The sequence below is a fragment of the Zootoca vivipara genome, chromosome 14 (assembly GCF_963506605.1).
Source record: "Zootoca vivipara chromosome 14, rZooViv1.1, whole genome shotgun sequence".
Lineage (NCBI taxonomy): Eukaryota > Metazoa > Chordata > Lepidosauria > Squamata > Lacertidae > Zootoca > Zootoca vivipara.
This window is the reverse complement of record NC_083289.1, coordinates 51,252,633-51,266,248: the sequence shown is the minus strand read 5'-3', so window position 1 is coordinate 51,266,248 and position 13,616 is coordinate 51,252,633. Positions and strand designations below refer to the sequence as shown.

Sequence of the window (13,616 nt, the reverse complement as noted above, 5' to 3'; positions counted from 1 at the left end):
TAGCCCAGTTGTGGGTCGCAATCCATTCCATAATGGAGTTTCTTGTTTAGATTTCTGAAATGAGCTCTGCCAAAAGAATAGGTTCTAGTCAAAAGCAGCTAATATATGAAACGACCCTCTTATTTTCATATGTCATTTTCCAGTGGTTACACATGAATACTTCCTCTTTGAAATTCTTTTCAATCTAACAAACCAATCCATCTTCAGAACACTCAAATGGGATTCTTCTTGTGCTTGTGGCTTGGTTAAAATGAAGAGTAGGCTGTTGCTTGCTAAACACTCAGACTACAGCAAACCAATTAGCTTCTAAAGCACTGCAGCACTTCAGAAGCTGTATTGTTGCCACAGACTAACATGGCTGCTTCTTCTGGAATTTGTCGCAATACAACTGAATATTTTGTCTCTGTGTCGCTAAGGGCATGTTACAGACCTTGCAACAGTCAGTGCAGTTGGTGATACAAAGAGGGAGCTCCCAGGTTGACTGAGTACTAAAGCCTGTTTGGAAAACATGGACATTAAAGAGAGAGATTTCCACCACCCAAATCAATTGTAGCGGTTAGGGCAGCCTGAGGACATTAGATGTGACAAAACGTCAGGTTGTAGACTGGAGCATCCCTTTGAGATCTTTTTTTAATGTACTGCTTTCTTTTGTTTTTAATTCTTCTTTGAGCGTTAGCATTTAAAATATTCAAGCCACTTATTTCAGCTGCTTCTGGTAATATTCCAGCAGATTAGCTCATCTCACTGTTTATAAAAAGCACATTAGATCTTTAAGAGGCAGCATCTGCTGATGTGAAAACCAGTGTGGTTCTGCTGCGCTTGGAGCTAGGCAACCTGGATTCAGATCCCTGTTTGCTCCACTGTCCTTGCAAGTCTAACATAGCTGCTTCTCCCCAAATTGAATTCTCCCTCTCCTGACATAAAATCATAAGAGTTGTAGAGTTGGAAAGGGACCCTGAGGATCATCTGTTGTTTTCACGTTTAACAGGAAATCTATATTCTTGCTTGATAGATTTCCAGTGACATGTTTCCAGTTTCCATTTCTCACATAGCATTCTCTCTCTCTCTCCCCCCCTCTATATATCGGATTGTTCCTTTTTGATTTCCCCAGCAATTTATTTTTAACATAAATTTCCAGTAATTTCATATTGTTGTGCCCTGTGGGCTTTGGAAAAACAAATGGCTATTTAGATAATGCATTCCCACCTCTGGCATTTTAGTAATGCCAGCTGTTCATCTGATGGGAGCGGCAGCAGCTATTTTAAAAGGTTCCCTGTATTTTGAAGAACCTCAGTTCACATCTATGCACTCAGGATGTTAATGAATTTTTTAATTTCTTAATCTTTCCATAAATAAGTAGTAACTAAAACAGGCTTTAAAATGGGGAGGTGGCACTCAAGCCTATGTTTTCTTGACCTTTACTCATATCTAAATGCTGGAAATGGGTAGAGTTGATTGAAATATTAACCAGTTGGTCAATATTTGTGTGTTTGCCTGCACACGTGTTAATTTACTTGCTTTGTTTAAGACATTTATACCCTGTCCTTTGCTCACCTAGTCCCTTGCCTTGGGATGACAACTGTGCAAATGACTGCCCACTCTACTCTTCAAAACGGGATTTCAGGGGCCACATCAAGTGGTGGGACAGCATCATAGCTTATGCCTAGCCATGTACCTTAGGACTGCGCTGTAAACTTCAGAACCATGTAACCTGCAACCTGATCATGTTTGGTCATTGTAGTGATGATGTTAAGAATAAAGCCTTTGGCAGTACGTAATTGAGCTAAGAGTCTGAATACTGTGTCCATAGGTGGGAGCTGGGGACATTGATGGAGTTACCTCCCTTGCTGGGTCATTGTGAGAGACCTCATTTTGGGTTGAAGTATTCATTGCAGTGACATTTAGGCTACAAGGAAAGGCAGAAAAAGAACATCTTGCTGAAGGCAAGAGTTGTCCAGTTTAGGACTTTGAGTCAAAAGAAATAATATGAGGCAACAGAAACAAGAATCTATCCTCAACATTGAATGCAGTTTATTCACATGAACAATGTCACACCGACCTTTCCTTTTCTGGGAGTGCTTGCTGCTCCTTATCCCTGCTCCAACTGAATTTGGTTGCCATAAAGAAAATGGCCAGTTATAGTTGACGCTTTAGTTGGATGTAGCAGGAGGAAATGCAGGCTAGCATGTCAGTGAATTATCCTGTGGTTATTTTCAGTACAGTGGATGCCGCTGATGAAGATTCGTTTGAGTCTGGTGTGTGAATGTATATACAGTATTGACTTAATGTACTAGTGTCAGTTCATTATTCTATTGCACTATTGGTTCATTCACTTAGGAACAAATACCAGCTGGAAACGTCTGCAGGCCACCAACTTGAAGACCCTTACAACTCATAACTATTTCTGACATTTTGATAAGAATAGTTTAAAAACACTAAAATGAATATCTGTGACCATTTCATTTTAGCTTTAACAGATGGATTTCAAATGAAACCACAAAAATTTGCTTGTGCTGAGTTACTATGTACTTGAGGACACAGGTCTGCAGAAGTATATTAATTTATAAATTAACAGAAAATTGTGTAGCCTAGCAAGGACTTATGATCAGTGACTTCAAGGGCCAAAAGAATGTTGAGGACAACTGAGTTGTTGCATATTGAAGGCATCCGCTGGCAAAAAGAAAATGAGGCCTGTTTTATTTGTGTCCTGATGCAGTTAAAACTCGTATTTTGCAGGGACATAACAGATTCATGAAAAGAAAAAGGATACCTCTCCCCCCCCCCCAGTTACCTCACTAGACTAAGACTTAGGCTCAAGGTTCCCAGTTTGATCCCAGAATCAGTGATACTTGGTGCAGAGTGAATTTTCAAAGCTTTCCGGTAGTGGAATATTTCTCTTCCCCCCCGCCACCCCCCTGAATCTGGAGATGCGCCAGATCTTTCCTTACACTGTGTAGTGTAAATGCTTCATGATGCATAGATGGCTATGATACACCACTATCCAATTCCATTGATTGCAAATTCTGATAGCAGAGATGTATGTTGTTTTTCCATACCCATGTTATGTAAGCATGCTATTGGGACACCTTCTGTTTTCTATCTGCTTGAGAGTAATTTCTTTTGAGGCTGATAAGGTAATCTTTATGGTTCTTGTTCATCTATTTGAGGGTTTACTGCTTCAAAGAGTGATGTAAACAAGCTGTTGCTGAACTCTGCATTTCCTACCTTGCAGGTTAGCTGCCTTAGACACAGTTAATGCAAAACAACTGAAGCATCCATTTTGTTGGACTTGCAGCAGCTTCTGTGAGGAAATCTGTCTTTTCAGTGAGCATGCTCAGTTGACAGCCTGCCAAATTTGAGCTAAGCTTCATTTAATAAAGATTTAGTCTGTGGGGATGTGTCAGTACAAACTGCATTTGGAGAGCGGGAGAGATTATCCTTTTCTAAATCATTGTTCTGCAGAGAAGCTTTCAGCAAGTATACTGATAAAATGGAAAAGAACAACTTCCCTGCAGGACTCCGAGTCTATGTACAACTCAGGAGTGGTTCATACTTGAAATTAGCGTAGTGATGAACGAATCGGGTACCTGTGACCCCTCCTTGGAGGTTGCTAACATACCAGCACCTCAACTATGGGGAAAGCTCTCTCAGTCCAATTCTGACACCATTTCATGTAGGAAGTTGTTAAATAATAATAGCAATTAACAGTATTTTTGTTCTACCCTTCCTCCAATGGGTTCAGGGCACGTTTGCATGCTTCCTCCCTTTTACATTTGCAACAATCCTATAGGGTAGATCACTAATCAAGCTTTGTGACCAAGTGGTGTTTTGAACCTGGGTCTCACCAGCTTGTTCAGTGCGCCAGCTCCTAGACTACCCAGGTTGCGGTTGCCTGCCCACATGCTACATTGCTCTTCAGCGTTTGGCTGGGTTTGTGGAGAGGTCTGATATTTGTGAATGCCTATGTCAGGACCCAGGTGGCGCTGTGGGTTAAACCACAGAGTCTAGGGCTTGCTGATCAGAAGGTCGGCGGTTCGAATCCCTGCAATGGGGTGAGCTCCCGTTGTTCGGTCCCAGCTCCTGCCCACCTAGCAGTTTGAAAGCACCTCAAAGTAGTAGATAAATAGGGACCGCTCCGGCGGGAAGGTAAACGGCGTTTCTGTATGCTGCTCTGGTTCGCCAGAAGCAGCTTTGTCATGCTGGCCACATGACCTGGAAGCTGTCTGCGGACAAACGCCGGCTCCCTCGGCCTATAGAGCGAGATGAGCGCCGCAACCCCAGAGTCGGACACGACTGGACCTGATGGTCAGGAGCCCCTTTACCTTTTATGTCAGGCATAAGCAAACTCTGGCCCTCCAGATGTTTGGGTCTACAATTCCCATCATCCCTGACCACTGGTCCTGTTAGCTAGGGAGTTGTAGTCCCAAACATCTGGAGGACAGGAGTTTGCCCTATGCTGTGCATCTTAGAAAGAATTACCATTCAATGGTGGTTTGTGTTTGTCCATTTCCAAAAGTCACTTTGGCAACATAAAACGCCCTTCACTGCCTTCAAATGGTAAATGTGGCATGTAGAACTCTAAAAACATTTCACCGGCCCCTGGTCCTTTTAATACACCTCTGAGAATGGTTGCAAAGGAGCAAGGAGCAAATGATGTCACCCTTTGGCATGATACAGTGGAAACTCCAGTAAGCTCCTAAGAGTGTATGTGCATGCAGACTTTTGTAGTAGGGATCATTTGAGGGTTGTTTCTTTTCTTTTCTTTTTTTGTGTGAAAGGAGGGAATTGTCTCAAATCTTTCACAATCCTGCTGCTGTCTTAACCATGGTTAAGAGATAACTCGAAGTAGCATGCTATTTTAGATGAGTTTGCTGCAAAATGAGTATTGCAGACCACAGGTTCTATAATAAATGCCTTAGCACAACTTCAGCTTGTTTTGTTTTTAAATATAACTTGCCTTTTACAGTGCTGCATTGAAATGAGAAGTAGGAGCAACAGACAAAATATTTGTTCATTTTGAGAATTTATCATTTTTACTCCTCCTTGAGTCAGAACTTTAGTTCAGTATTAGGGCATTGACTTTGCATGCAGGGGGTTGCAGCTTCAGTCCCTGGGATCACCAGGAAAATGGACCACAAATGGGAGAATCCCCCCTCTGCTTGAAGACACTGGGATGCTGCTAGTGGTCTGAGTGGGCCAGGGGTAGCCTGCGTGTTGGACTTCAGATCCGATCCTCAGTACACCTTGGTCATGATAACTGGGGCTAATGGAAATTGGAATTCAACAGCATTAAGAGGGCACCAGCTTAGGGAAGGTTGTTCCAAACTACATTAATACCTCCGCGAACGTCCACCTCGTCTAGTGTCCATTCCAGCGAACGTCCGCAGCAAACCCAGAATTCCCGGAACAGGTTACTTCCAGGTTTTCCGCATACGCAGAAGCACAAACTGCTCTGTGCGCGTGCACAGACACGATGCTTTGCCCTGTGTCCTTTTCGGCTAGTGGCCAGGTCTGCAGAACGGATCCCGGTCGCAAAACAAGGTACAACTGTAGTTGTATTCTGAAATCCTGGGGCAACTCCTTTGCCACATGGGTGGAATGTAGTAGGCAATCTGTCATTCTGCAAACAGTGGTATTTGCTTAGCTGAAAGCTTTGGCGTTCCTCACAAAGTTTCCCTGCAGGGAGAAGCACAAATGTGTGTGCTTTCTTTTCAGCAGGCGTTTTTGTGATATTTCAATTGTATAGTGGCAGTCAACTGTTTTAAGGACTAACTGTTCATTTAATTATAGTATTTTTAATGTCATTTCCAAGGCCAAGGGAGAGTTTTTATTCATACTTTCTGTAATTTTATCAGGATTGCAAGAGACGAGAAGGGCAAAAGAGACATAGCTGATTAAAAATAAAATCCCTTCTATTGCACATTTCTGGGACAGATTTTTCTGTGGAATGAATGTTACTAACATTACTGTATTGGCACAAATCTCTTGGGCTCCATTCTAGGACTTGCAATTCAGTATCATTTTACACTCAGAAACCTCCAGATTTGTGTCCAAAAAGCAATTGGTTCAAGTATTGTGTGTGTGTGTGTGTGTGTGTGTGTGTGTGTGTGTGTGTGTGTGTTTAACTTGTAGGAAATGAATGAATTTGAATAAGTCATGCTAGAATGACATCAGAGTTCCTCATACTGAGTTGGTATAGATGTAATACCAAACAGTGGTTTGGTACTACCTGAACAAGCCTTAAAGGAACCCCAATCTCACGCATTACCTCCTTTCCTAGCTTGCAGCCAACCATTGCATGCCATTTCACCCAGCAAATGGTGATTCACACTTCTCCTGCACTGGAAATGAGATGGTACAGTGTGGGGGTTAGGACTTTGCAGAAACTACTCCAGCATGGCCCACTTTCTCAGTTGGCTCTGTTTTGCCCTCAGTGATGTCACATAACCAAAGCTATCCCATTCATGATGCGATGCAATTGATCAACTTGTCTTAAATAATCCTTGTAGCAAATCTAGAAAGAAGGCACGCTAATTTAGAAGTAGGGGGAAATGAAAAAGAGCAGAAAAGGGAAGCAATTTGGGTGGAGGGGAAGAACAGTATGAAGATTTAAAAGGGTTATGGGAAAGATTTGTAACTTCTTAAAAGCATCACTCTGGCATAGTGCTAATAAAGATAAGTCTGGGAGGGATAGGCTCCCTAAGTTCCCCATGTAGCCCCCAGAATAACCCTTTAACTTCTACCATGATGGCACTCCTCTTACTATGCTTTTTCTGTTGTCTACGTGCATGCAATCTGAGAAAAGCAAAGAAGTTAACTACACGCATTCTTCCCAGATTTGGAGGTTTAGAGACTCATTTGGCTGCGCAGTGAATTCTGTGGCCACAATGTATGCTGCCAGTGTACTTAACCATCAGCCTAAATTATGACACTGTGCAATAAACTATATGAAAGAAAATGTTTTCTCACAGGCTTAGCTTTCAGTTTAAAACTGCACATTAATGAAGGGCTTTACAAAACCTCATCTATTCATATTGAGGAGGAGTGGGTTTAAGAGCCCCTTTCATATGACAGGAGCCAGCTCATGTGGTAGCCAATGTTTGTGACCTTCAGCCCTCCATACTTCAAAAATATGCCCCCTTTTAAACATACCAGTGCTAATCAGTGATGCAAAGGTATTTAACAAAAGGAAAAAGGATCTGCATATGAAAACAAAACGTTTGCAGCAATTTCCTGCTGCTTAGATATTTGTATTCAGGGTCATATTGCCATATACCCTGTTTCTCCGAAAATAAGACGTAGCCATAAAATAAGCCGTAGCAGGATTTTTAAGCATTCAAGGAATATAAGCCATACCCCGAAAATAAGACATAGTGATAGGCGCAGCAGCAATGCCGGCCGCGGCAGGAGGAGGAGGGGAAAAAAGACATCCCCTGAAAATAAGCCATAGCATTGTGTGTGTGTGTGTTTTAGGAAAAATATAAGACGGTGTCTTAGTTTCGGAGAAACATGGCACAGTATGTGTCTTGCGGAAATTTATCAAGCACATAATCATTCTGCCAAGTTCACCCATTTTCAACTTTATTGAAACATGTTACTGCATGTTGGAAAAGCTGTAAACGTGAAATAGCCCTCACAAAAATACAGTCCAGGTAAAGTCCTCCCCCTGTGACTCAATCTGGATTTTAAAAGGGAATTCCTTATTTACTGGCCTCTCAAGATTTTGTGAGCAATAGTACTTGTGGAGATCGCAGCAATTGGGCCACAGAGGTGGTTTTGTATATTTCTGCTATGGAAATGTCTCTCAGTTAACTGGTTTTTTTCTCTCTTCCTCAGGCCCTCTTGCTGTTGGGTGGTGTTGCTCTCTCCTGCCTTGCTCTGGATCTCCTCTTCCTCCTTTTCTATTCCTTCTGGTTATGTTGTCGCCATCGGAAAACTGAAGAACAGCTGAATGCAGATTGCTGCTGTACAGCCTGGTGTGTCATCATTGCAACTCTGGTCTGCAGGTAAGTCCTCCCCCTCCTCCAAACTAACAGAAGGGCAAACAGAACTAATCTGACAAAGGCAGAGATAAAGTTGCCTTCTCATTCTGCCACTGCTGCCACATTTACTCCGCCAGCTACCCAAAGTTGTAGCTTTTCAAACACAACCTTCACCAGTCTATGATTCAAGATAGTATTCTCTTCCCTAGCAGGCTCCATAGTAAGTGTAAATAAACTTTGGTCTCTTCCTGATCCAGGTTTATTGGGCTGCTTAAGTCAGGGTAGATCTGTGGTGAAACTGTTGGCTTAGCATCGTGTCTGTTCATAAACCTATTTATGGATTTGAAACCTGTGGGCAAGGCCTAGCTTAGAAAATCCACATCATCAGAGTACAGTGGTACCTCGCAAGACGAATGCCCTGCAAGACGAATTTTTCGCAAGACGAATGCGTCTTGCGATCTGATGGTGACTCGCAAGACGAATTCGTTTTGCGAAAAATTCATCTTGCGAATCGCGGTTTCCCATAGGAATGCATTGAAATTTAATTAATGTGTTCCTATGGGCAAAAAAGAGAAATTTCTATGCATTCCTATGGGAAACCGCGATTCGCAAGACGAATTTTTCGCAAAACGAATTGACTCGCGGAACGAATTTAATTCGTATTGCGAGGCACCACTGTATGTAAACTGAAACTGATCCTACAACACATCCCCCAGACCACCAGGAATCCACCAGGATCCATCAGTGGGGGCAGGCCAGCTGAATGGGCCCATTATCTTTGCAAGAGGGAATTGTTTCCATCAAGTGCTAACTTGATTATCAGTTATCTGCATGCACAGAGCATACTAAAAACTGCAAGAGTGATTGTAATGCTTTCCTCTGAGAGCAGCATGTGGAGGTAATCTCCCATTCAAGGTCATACTGTTCTTAGAATAGAAACAAACATGTAGTTCTGCAGTGTCAAGCTGGCGTTCTATCTTTGTTGTTTTTCTAACCTTCAGGAATATCTGAAAATTCCTTCAAATGTCTTATCCTTATAGTCTTCTCCTGACTTGATTTTTGTGGAAATCTTTTGTTGTTTGCTTGTTTTGTGCTATGCACAGCTAGTAAGCTACTCTTCTTACCCCATTTTAAAAAAGGAATTCACAGAATTAAAAAAACCTTGGAGAGTTTATTTGCTTGTGTTTGAATGGCAAGAGCAGGAAGTGCAAGCAAGCAAGTTTTTTCACCACCTGAGACTTAGAACAGGGCAGACGGTAGAGGGAATGGGGCTCCTCACCTCTCTGCTCTTGATTGTGGGATGATGATAGGTACAAATTGGTTATTCTGTTAGCATGAGTAATAATGAACTTATTTGCCCACAGACAGATATGTTTCATGGAGCATTTTTCTAAAGTGATAGAACATTGGACAGGGCAGAAGTTCTGTTCTTTGTGCCTGAAAGTTTGAGATAGATTTGCTTTCAAACTATATATTGCAGCACACAGGGGTGACCTCTGTCTATCCACAGAGCTATTTTGATGCCTCTCTGTGTTTTAAATTGCATTCATCAAAAGACTGATCAGCAGTTTACAAAGGGAAAACTTCAGCCAATGGTCCTTGTAGCTATTTCTGATCTCTTGACATCTTGAGCAATTAGAAAAATTCACTGCCAGTCTTTTAAAGGGTGGTATTTCTAGCCCTTTTATCGGACCTTCCTTGGCAACTAACCCACTGCTGTACCTATGATTTTCTGTAGATTTTCTGAGGTGTGCTTTGCTTGTGATCTTTGGAAATTGTAGAAAGTATTGGAATTATCATCATCATCATCATCATTATATATTGTGAACCTTCCTGAGATTCTCAGATGAAGGGTATTATTATATTATATTATATTATATTATATTATATTATATTATATTATATTATATTATATTATATTATATTATTAATTAAACACCAGAGAAACAAGAGCAGAAAGTTAGGGATCCCAACAACAGAAAGGTTGTTGAGCTTTTTGTAGTTTTTGCCAAAGTTGTTAAGCTTTTTGGGCAAAATTGGACATTTTTGAGCTATTTCTGAGAAGAATCAACAAAAACGACACTGCCAGCATGAGCTGCCATACCTCCGAATATTTAGCCAATTTCCACACAGACACTGCTTGCAGCTACAGTATTCTGGATATGTCCAGGAGATTCCGGAAAGATTGGTTCTGATCATTGGGAAATGTCTTGAACAACTGCATTTAGCAGAAATAACATGCAAACAGATGTTGAAATGCAGCTTTTACAGCTCTCCCAGAAATAGCACTTTCTCCCAATGTTGAAGAATAAGGTGGTAATTAGATGGGAAAATTAACTCATCCCCAGGAGTAACAAAGGTTCTTTTTTTTAAGGATTCAGCTTGTAAAATCCCTTTAATTAAAGATGTTTTGCTGCCACTGCAATATTAACTTGTGAAGATGAGACTTTTGTGGATGGTCGGTCTCTTCTTAGGAAATGGAGGAGGGGCTATGCACCGTATTTTTCGCTCCATAAAACACACCTGACCATAGGAAGCACCTAGTTTTTAGAGGAGGAAAACAAGAAAAAAAAATTTTGCTTTCTTGAATTGTCCTAGGCATAGCAGCCAACTCCTAGAGGCCTAGGTACCTCCCCCATTAAATATTTGAGGAATTCCCCCCCCCATGTTGATGGGCATTGTCATTCATTACAGTGTGCATGAACTTTGCCTTGAGATCAATTGCAGCAGTTCTCAACCTGTGCGTCCCCAGTTGTTGGACTACAACTCCCATCATCCCTCAACTCCCATCATCCCTGAGCTCTGGCCTTGCTAGCTAGGAGCAATGGGAGTTGTAGTTCAACAACATCTGGGGAACCATAGGTTGAGAAAGGCTGATACGGTATGTGAGGTGGGGCTTACCTGCCCCCCCAATATTTTATTCAAGTTGGAAGAGGGAGGGAGGGAAGGAAGGAAGGGGTGAGAGAGAGAGAAAGAGAGAGAGAGACAAGGAAGGCTCTGGCTCTGGCTCTCACCTTCGCTTCATAGGACGCACAGACTTTCCCCCTTCCTTTTTGGGAGGGATAAAGTGCATCTTATAAAGTGAGAAATACGGTATATATTAATATATATTGGTCGCCACTGCCAAAGGGGAACTGGGAACGTCCAGCAGTACAGATCTCCTGCCCCCTTCCCCCTTTGTTTTGACTGATCGAGGGAGGCTCGGGAGTCGCAGCCAGCCGGCCATTGCCCAGGTTTTTTTAAAAAAAACTTTGCACATTTATGTTTCACAGGGTGCGAAAGAAGGGCTTTGCACCTTTATACAATATGCATGTGTGCTTGGGCCCAGGGTCTTTTGCCTCACCATCCCCACTACTGACTCCCTGTTGCTACTCAGCTTCAAAAAGAAAAAAGTGTCCCCAGATTCATTGGGGAAAAAATCTGGTAACCATATTTTAAACAAGCCCACACCTCCAAACTCCTAGTTGATGCCATATCTTATTAAATGATCTCATTGGGTCCCTTGCCTTTTCACGTGGCAAGACAGCTTTCTTCCCCCATGTGGCCCATTATTTTACCTCCAGCTGACCTCTGTCTAATTCATACAACAACTGTGTGGGTTAAACCCTTTAAAAAATTTTTTAAAAATGGTTCAGTTACAATCAGTGGGGATTATCCGCTTTTTGCCTGACACAAAGATGAAAGCTTATCTCGTCACCAGATACGTGCCTTTGTTCACTAGAGGAAGGTAAGTTAGGAGATTGTGATCTTATGGGGCCATCTGTACCTATTTCAGCCCTTGGACTTGTGTCACCTCAGGTGACAGATTTTTGCTTTTCTCCATCTGCTGGGATGGCAACCTGTAACAGTTACATTCTCATATTCTTAGACCTTCCACCAGCCTAAATATGCAGCCTAAGGACTGTTCCTGCTGCCTGCCTGCCTGCCTGCTCACCCTTTAGGTGTTTTGATACACATTTCAGTATTGTTGAACACCACCTCAGGGACCAACATGGGACGCAGTATAGAAATGTTTTAATTAATTGTGGATAATTTCTGTGTCCTGAGTCAATTCAACACGACAGCTTTCATTCCTATTTACAATATTTCTATGCCACATTTCTATTGATACTTGAAATGGCCTATAGTTAAATTGCAACTTATTCTTTGTAAAAATAATAATAATTATCAAATGAGGAAAATTGAAACTGCAGTGAATCGCTTGAAAATCCAAAAGGATAACCTTATCATCTGATGCCTAAATGAAAGCAACATAGGCAAACATCTATGTGGAAGGTATTCCAGAAATGTTGCACTGCTGCAGGAAGAACCTTGTTGCTACTCGCGTGACCTCAGAAGAAGGAAACCCAAAAATGACCTCAGAGGATGGTTTGGGTTGAGGGCTGGGCTCAAATGAGAGAAGATGGTTCTTCATATGCACTGGGTTCAGGACATTAGTATTTTCAAGCGGTATGGAAGGCAGAACTAGAGGAGGAGCAGAATGGCTGCAATTGCCTCTCTGGGAGCCTGCAGTCTTGTGTGTTTGTGCATTCACATTAAGCCATGAGTTTGGCCTGAAGGAGTGTCTCCACCCCCATCGTTCAGCCCGGACCCTGAGATCCAGCACCGAGGACCTTCGGGCAGTTCCTTCACTGCAAGAAGCAACGTTACAGGGAACCATACAGAAGGCCTAAATGGTAGTGGCTCCCGCCCTGTGGAACTCCCTCCCATCAGATGTCAAAGGAATAAACAACTATCTGGCGTTTATTATTATATTTTAATGTCTGTTGGAAGCCGCCCAGAGTGGCTGGGAAAACCCAGCCAGATGGGTGGGGTATTAATAATAATAATAATAATAATAGTAATAGTAATAATATATTGTTACTATTATTATTATTATTAGAATACATCTTAAGGCAGCCCCGTTTAGGAAAGTTTTTTAATGACTGATGGTTTAATGTATTTTTAATCTGTTGGAAGCCGCCCAGATTGGCTGGGGAAACCCAGCCAGATGGGCAGGATATAAGTAATAAATAATAATAATAATAATAATAATAATAATAATAATAATAATAATAATAATGTGTTGTGTGCAAAATGAACCAGATTTCCATAGCTGCTCTGCTTGTAGCAACACCATCTGCATTATGGGAAACACCAGGGGTATTCTGAATACAAAGAAGCATATCCATTCGTTTTGCTAACTTCTGAGGTACAGATCTCCTGTCACTGTGATATTCTGGGTGGTACATTGTATAGATTTAGGAAGGTAACTTCCCCTGTTGGTCATCATTCAGTGTTGAGCATGAAAAGCAAATGTGATGCCGCTGATGGTTTTCTTTTGGAATGGGCGGTTTCTTGTCTCATTTTAAACTGAAAGATTTCTGGTATCCTGTGTTAGGTAGGTGGTTTCTTCTACCAGTTGGGTGGCTAGAATGTGTAACCTGCCAAAAGTTCAAGGTAGAAAGCCTGGAAGCCTTGATTTGAAATCTAGAAAGTCCACATCTCCTGTATTGTTCTCTTAAAGCAGTGGTTTCTAAGCTGTCATCTGGAGTTCTTTGGTTTATCGGGACTTCCTCAATGGCATCAGCAATGGTGGGCAACATTCCCTGAAAGGCAGCCTGGCCACAACTTCCTGTCTTTCCCTGAAATGTG

The 13,616-nt window shown here is 42.0% G+C and overlaps 1 protein-coding gene across 4 annotated transcripts in view; it reads left to right on the top strand.

Moving 5' to 3' along the window:
• TTYH3 (tweety family member 3) overlaps positions 1–13,616 on the top strand; it is an 85,790-nt gene that overhangs the window by 31,221 nt on the left and 40,953 nt on the right. For all 4 annotated transcript variants that reach the window (XR_004693527.2, XM_035130510.2, XM_035130512.2 and 1 more), the window contains exon 2: positions 7,837–8,006. Coding sequence is in view for 3 of the 4 variants with exons in the window: in XM_035130510.2 (XP_034986401.2) it covers positions 7,837–8,006 (170 nt within the window). In the remaining variant the exon portion in view is untranslated. The remainder of the gene's footprint in view (positions 1–7,836; positions 8,007–13,616) is intronic.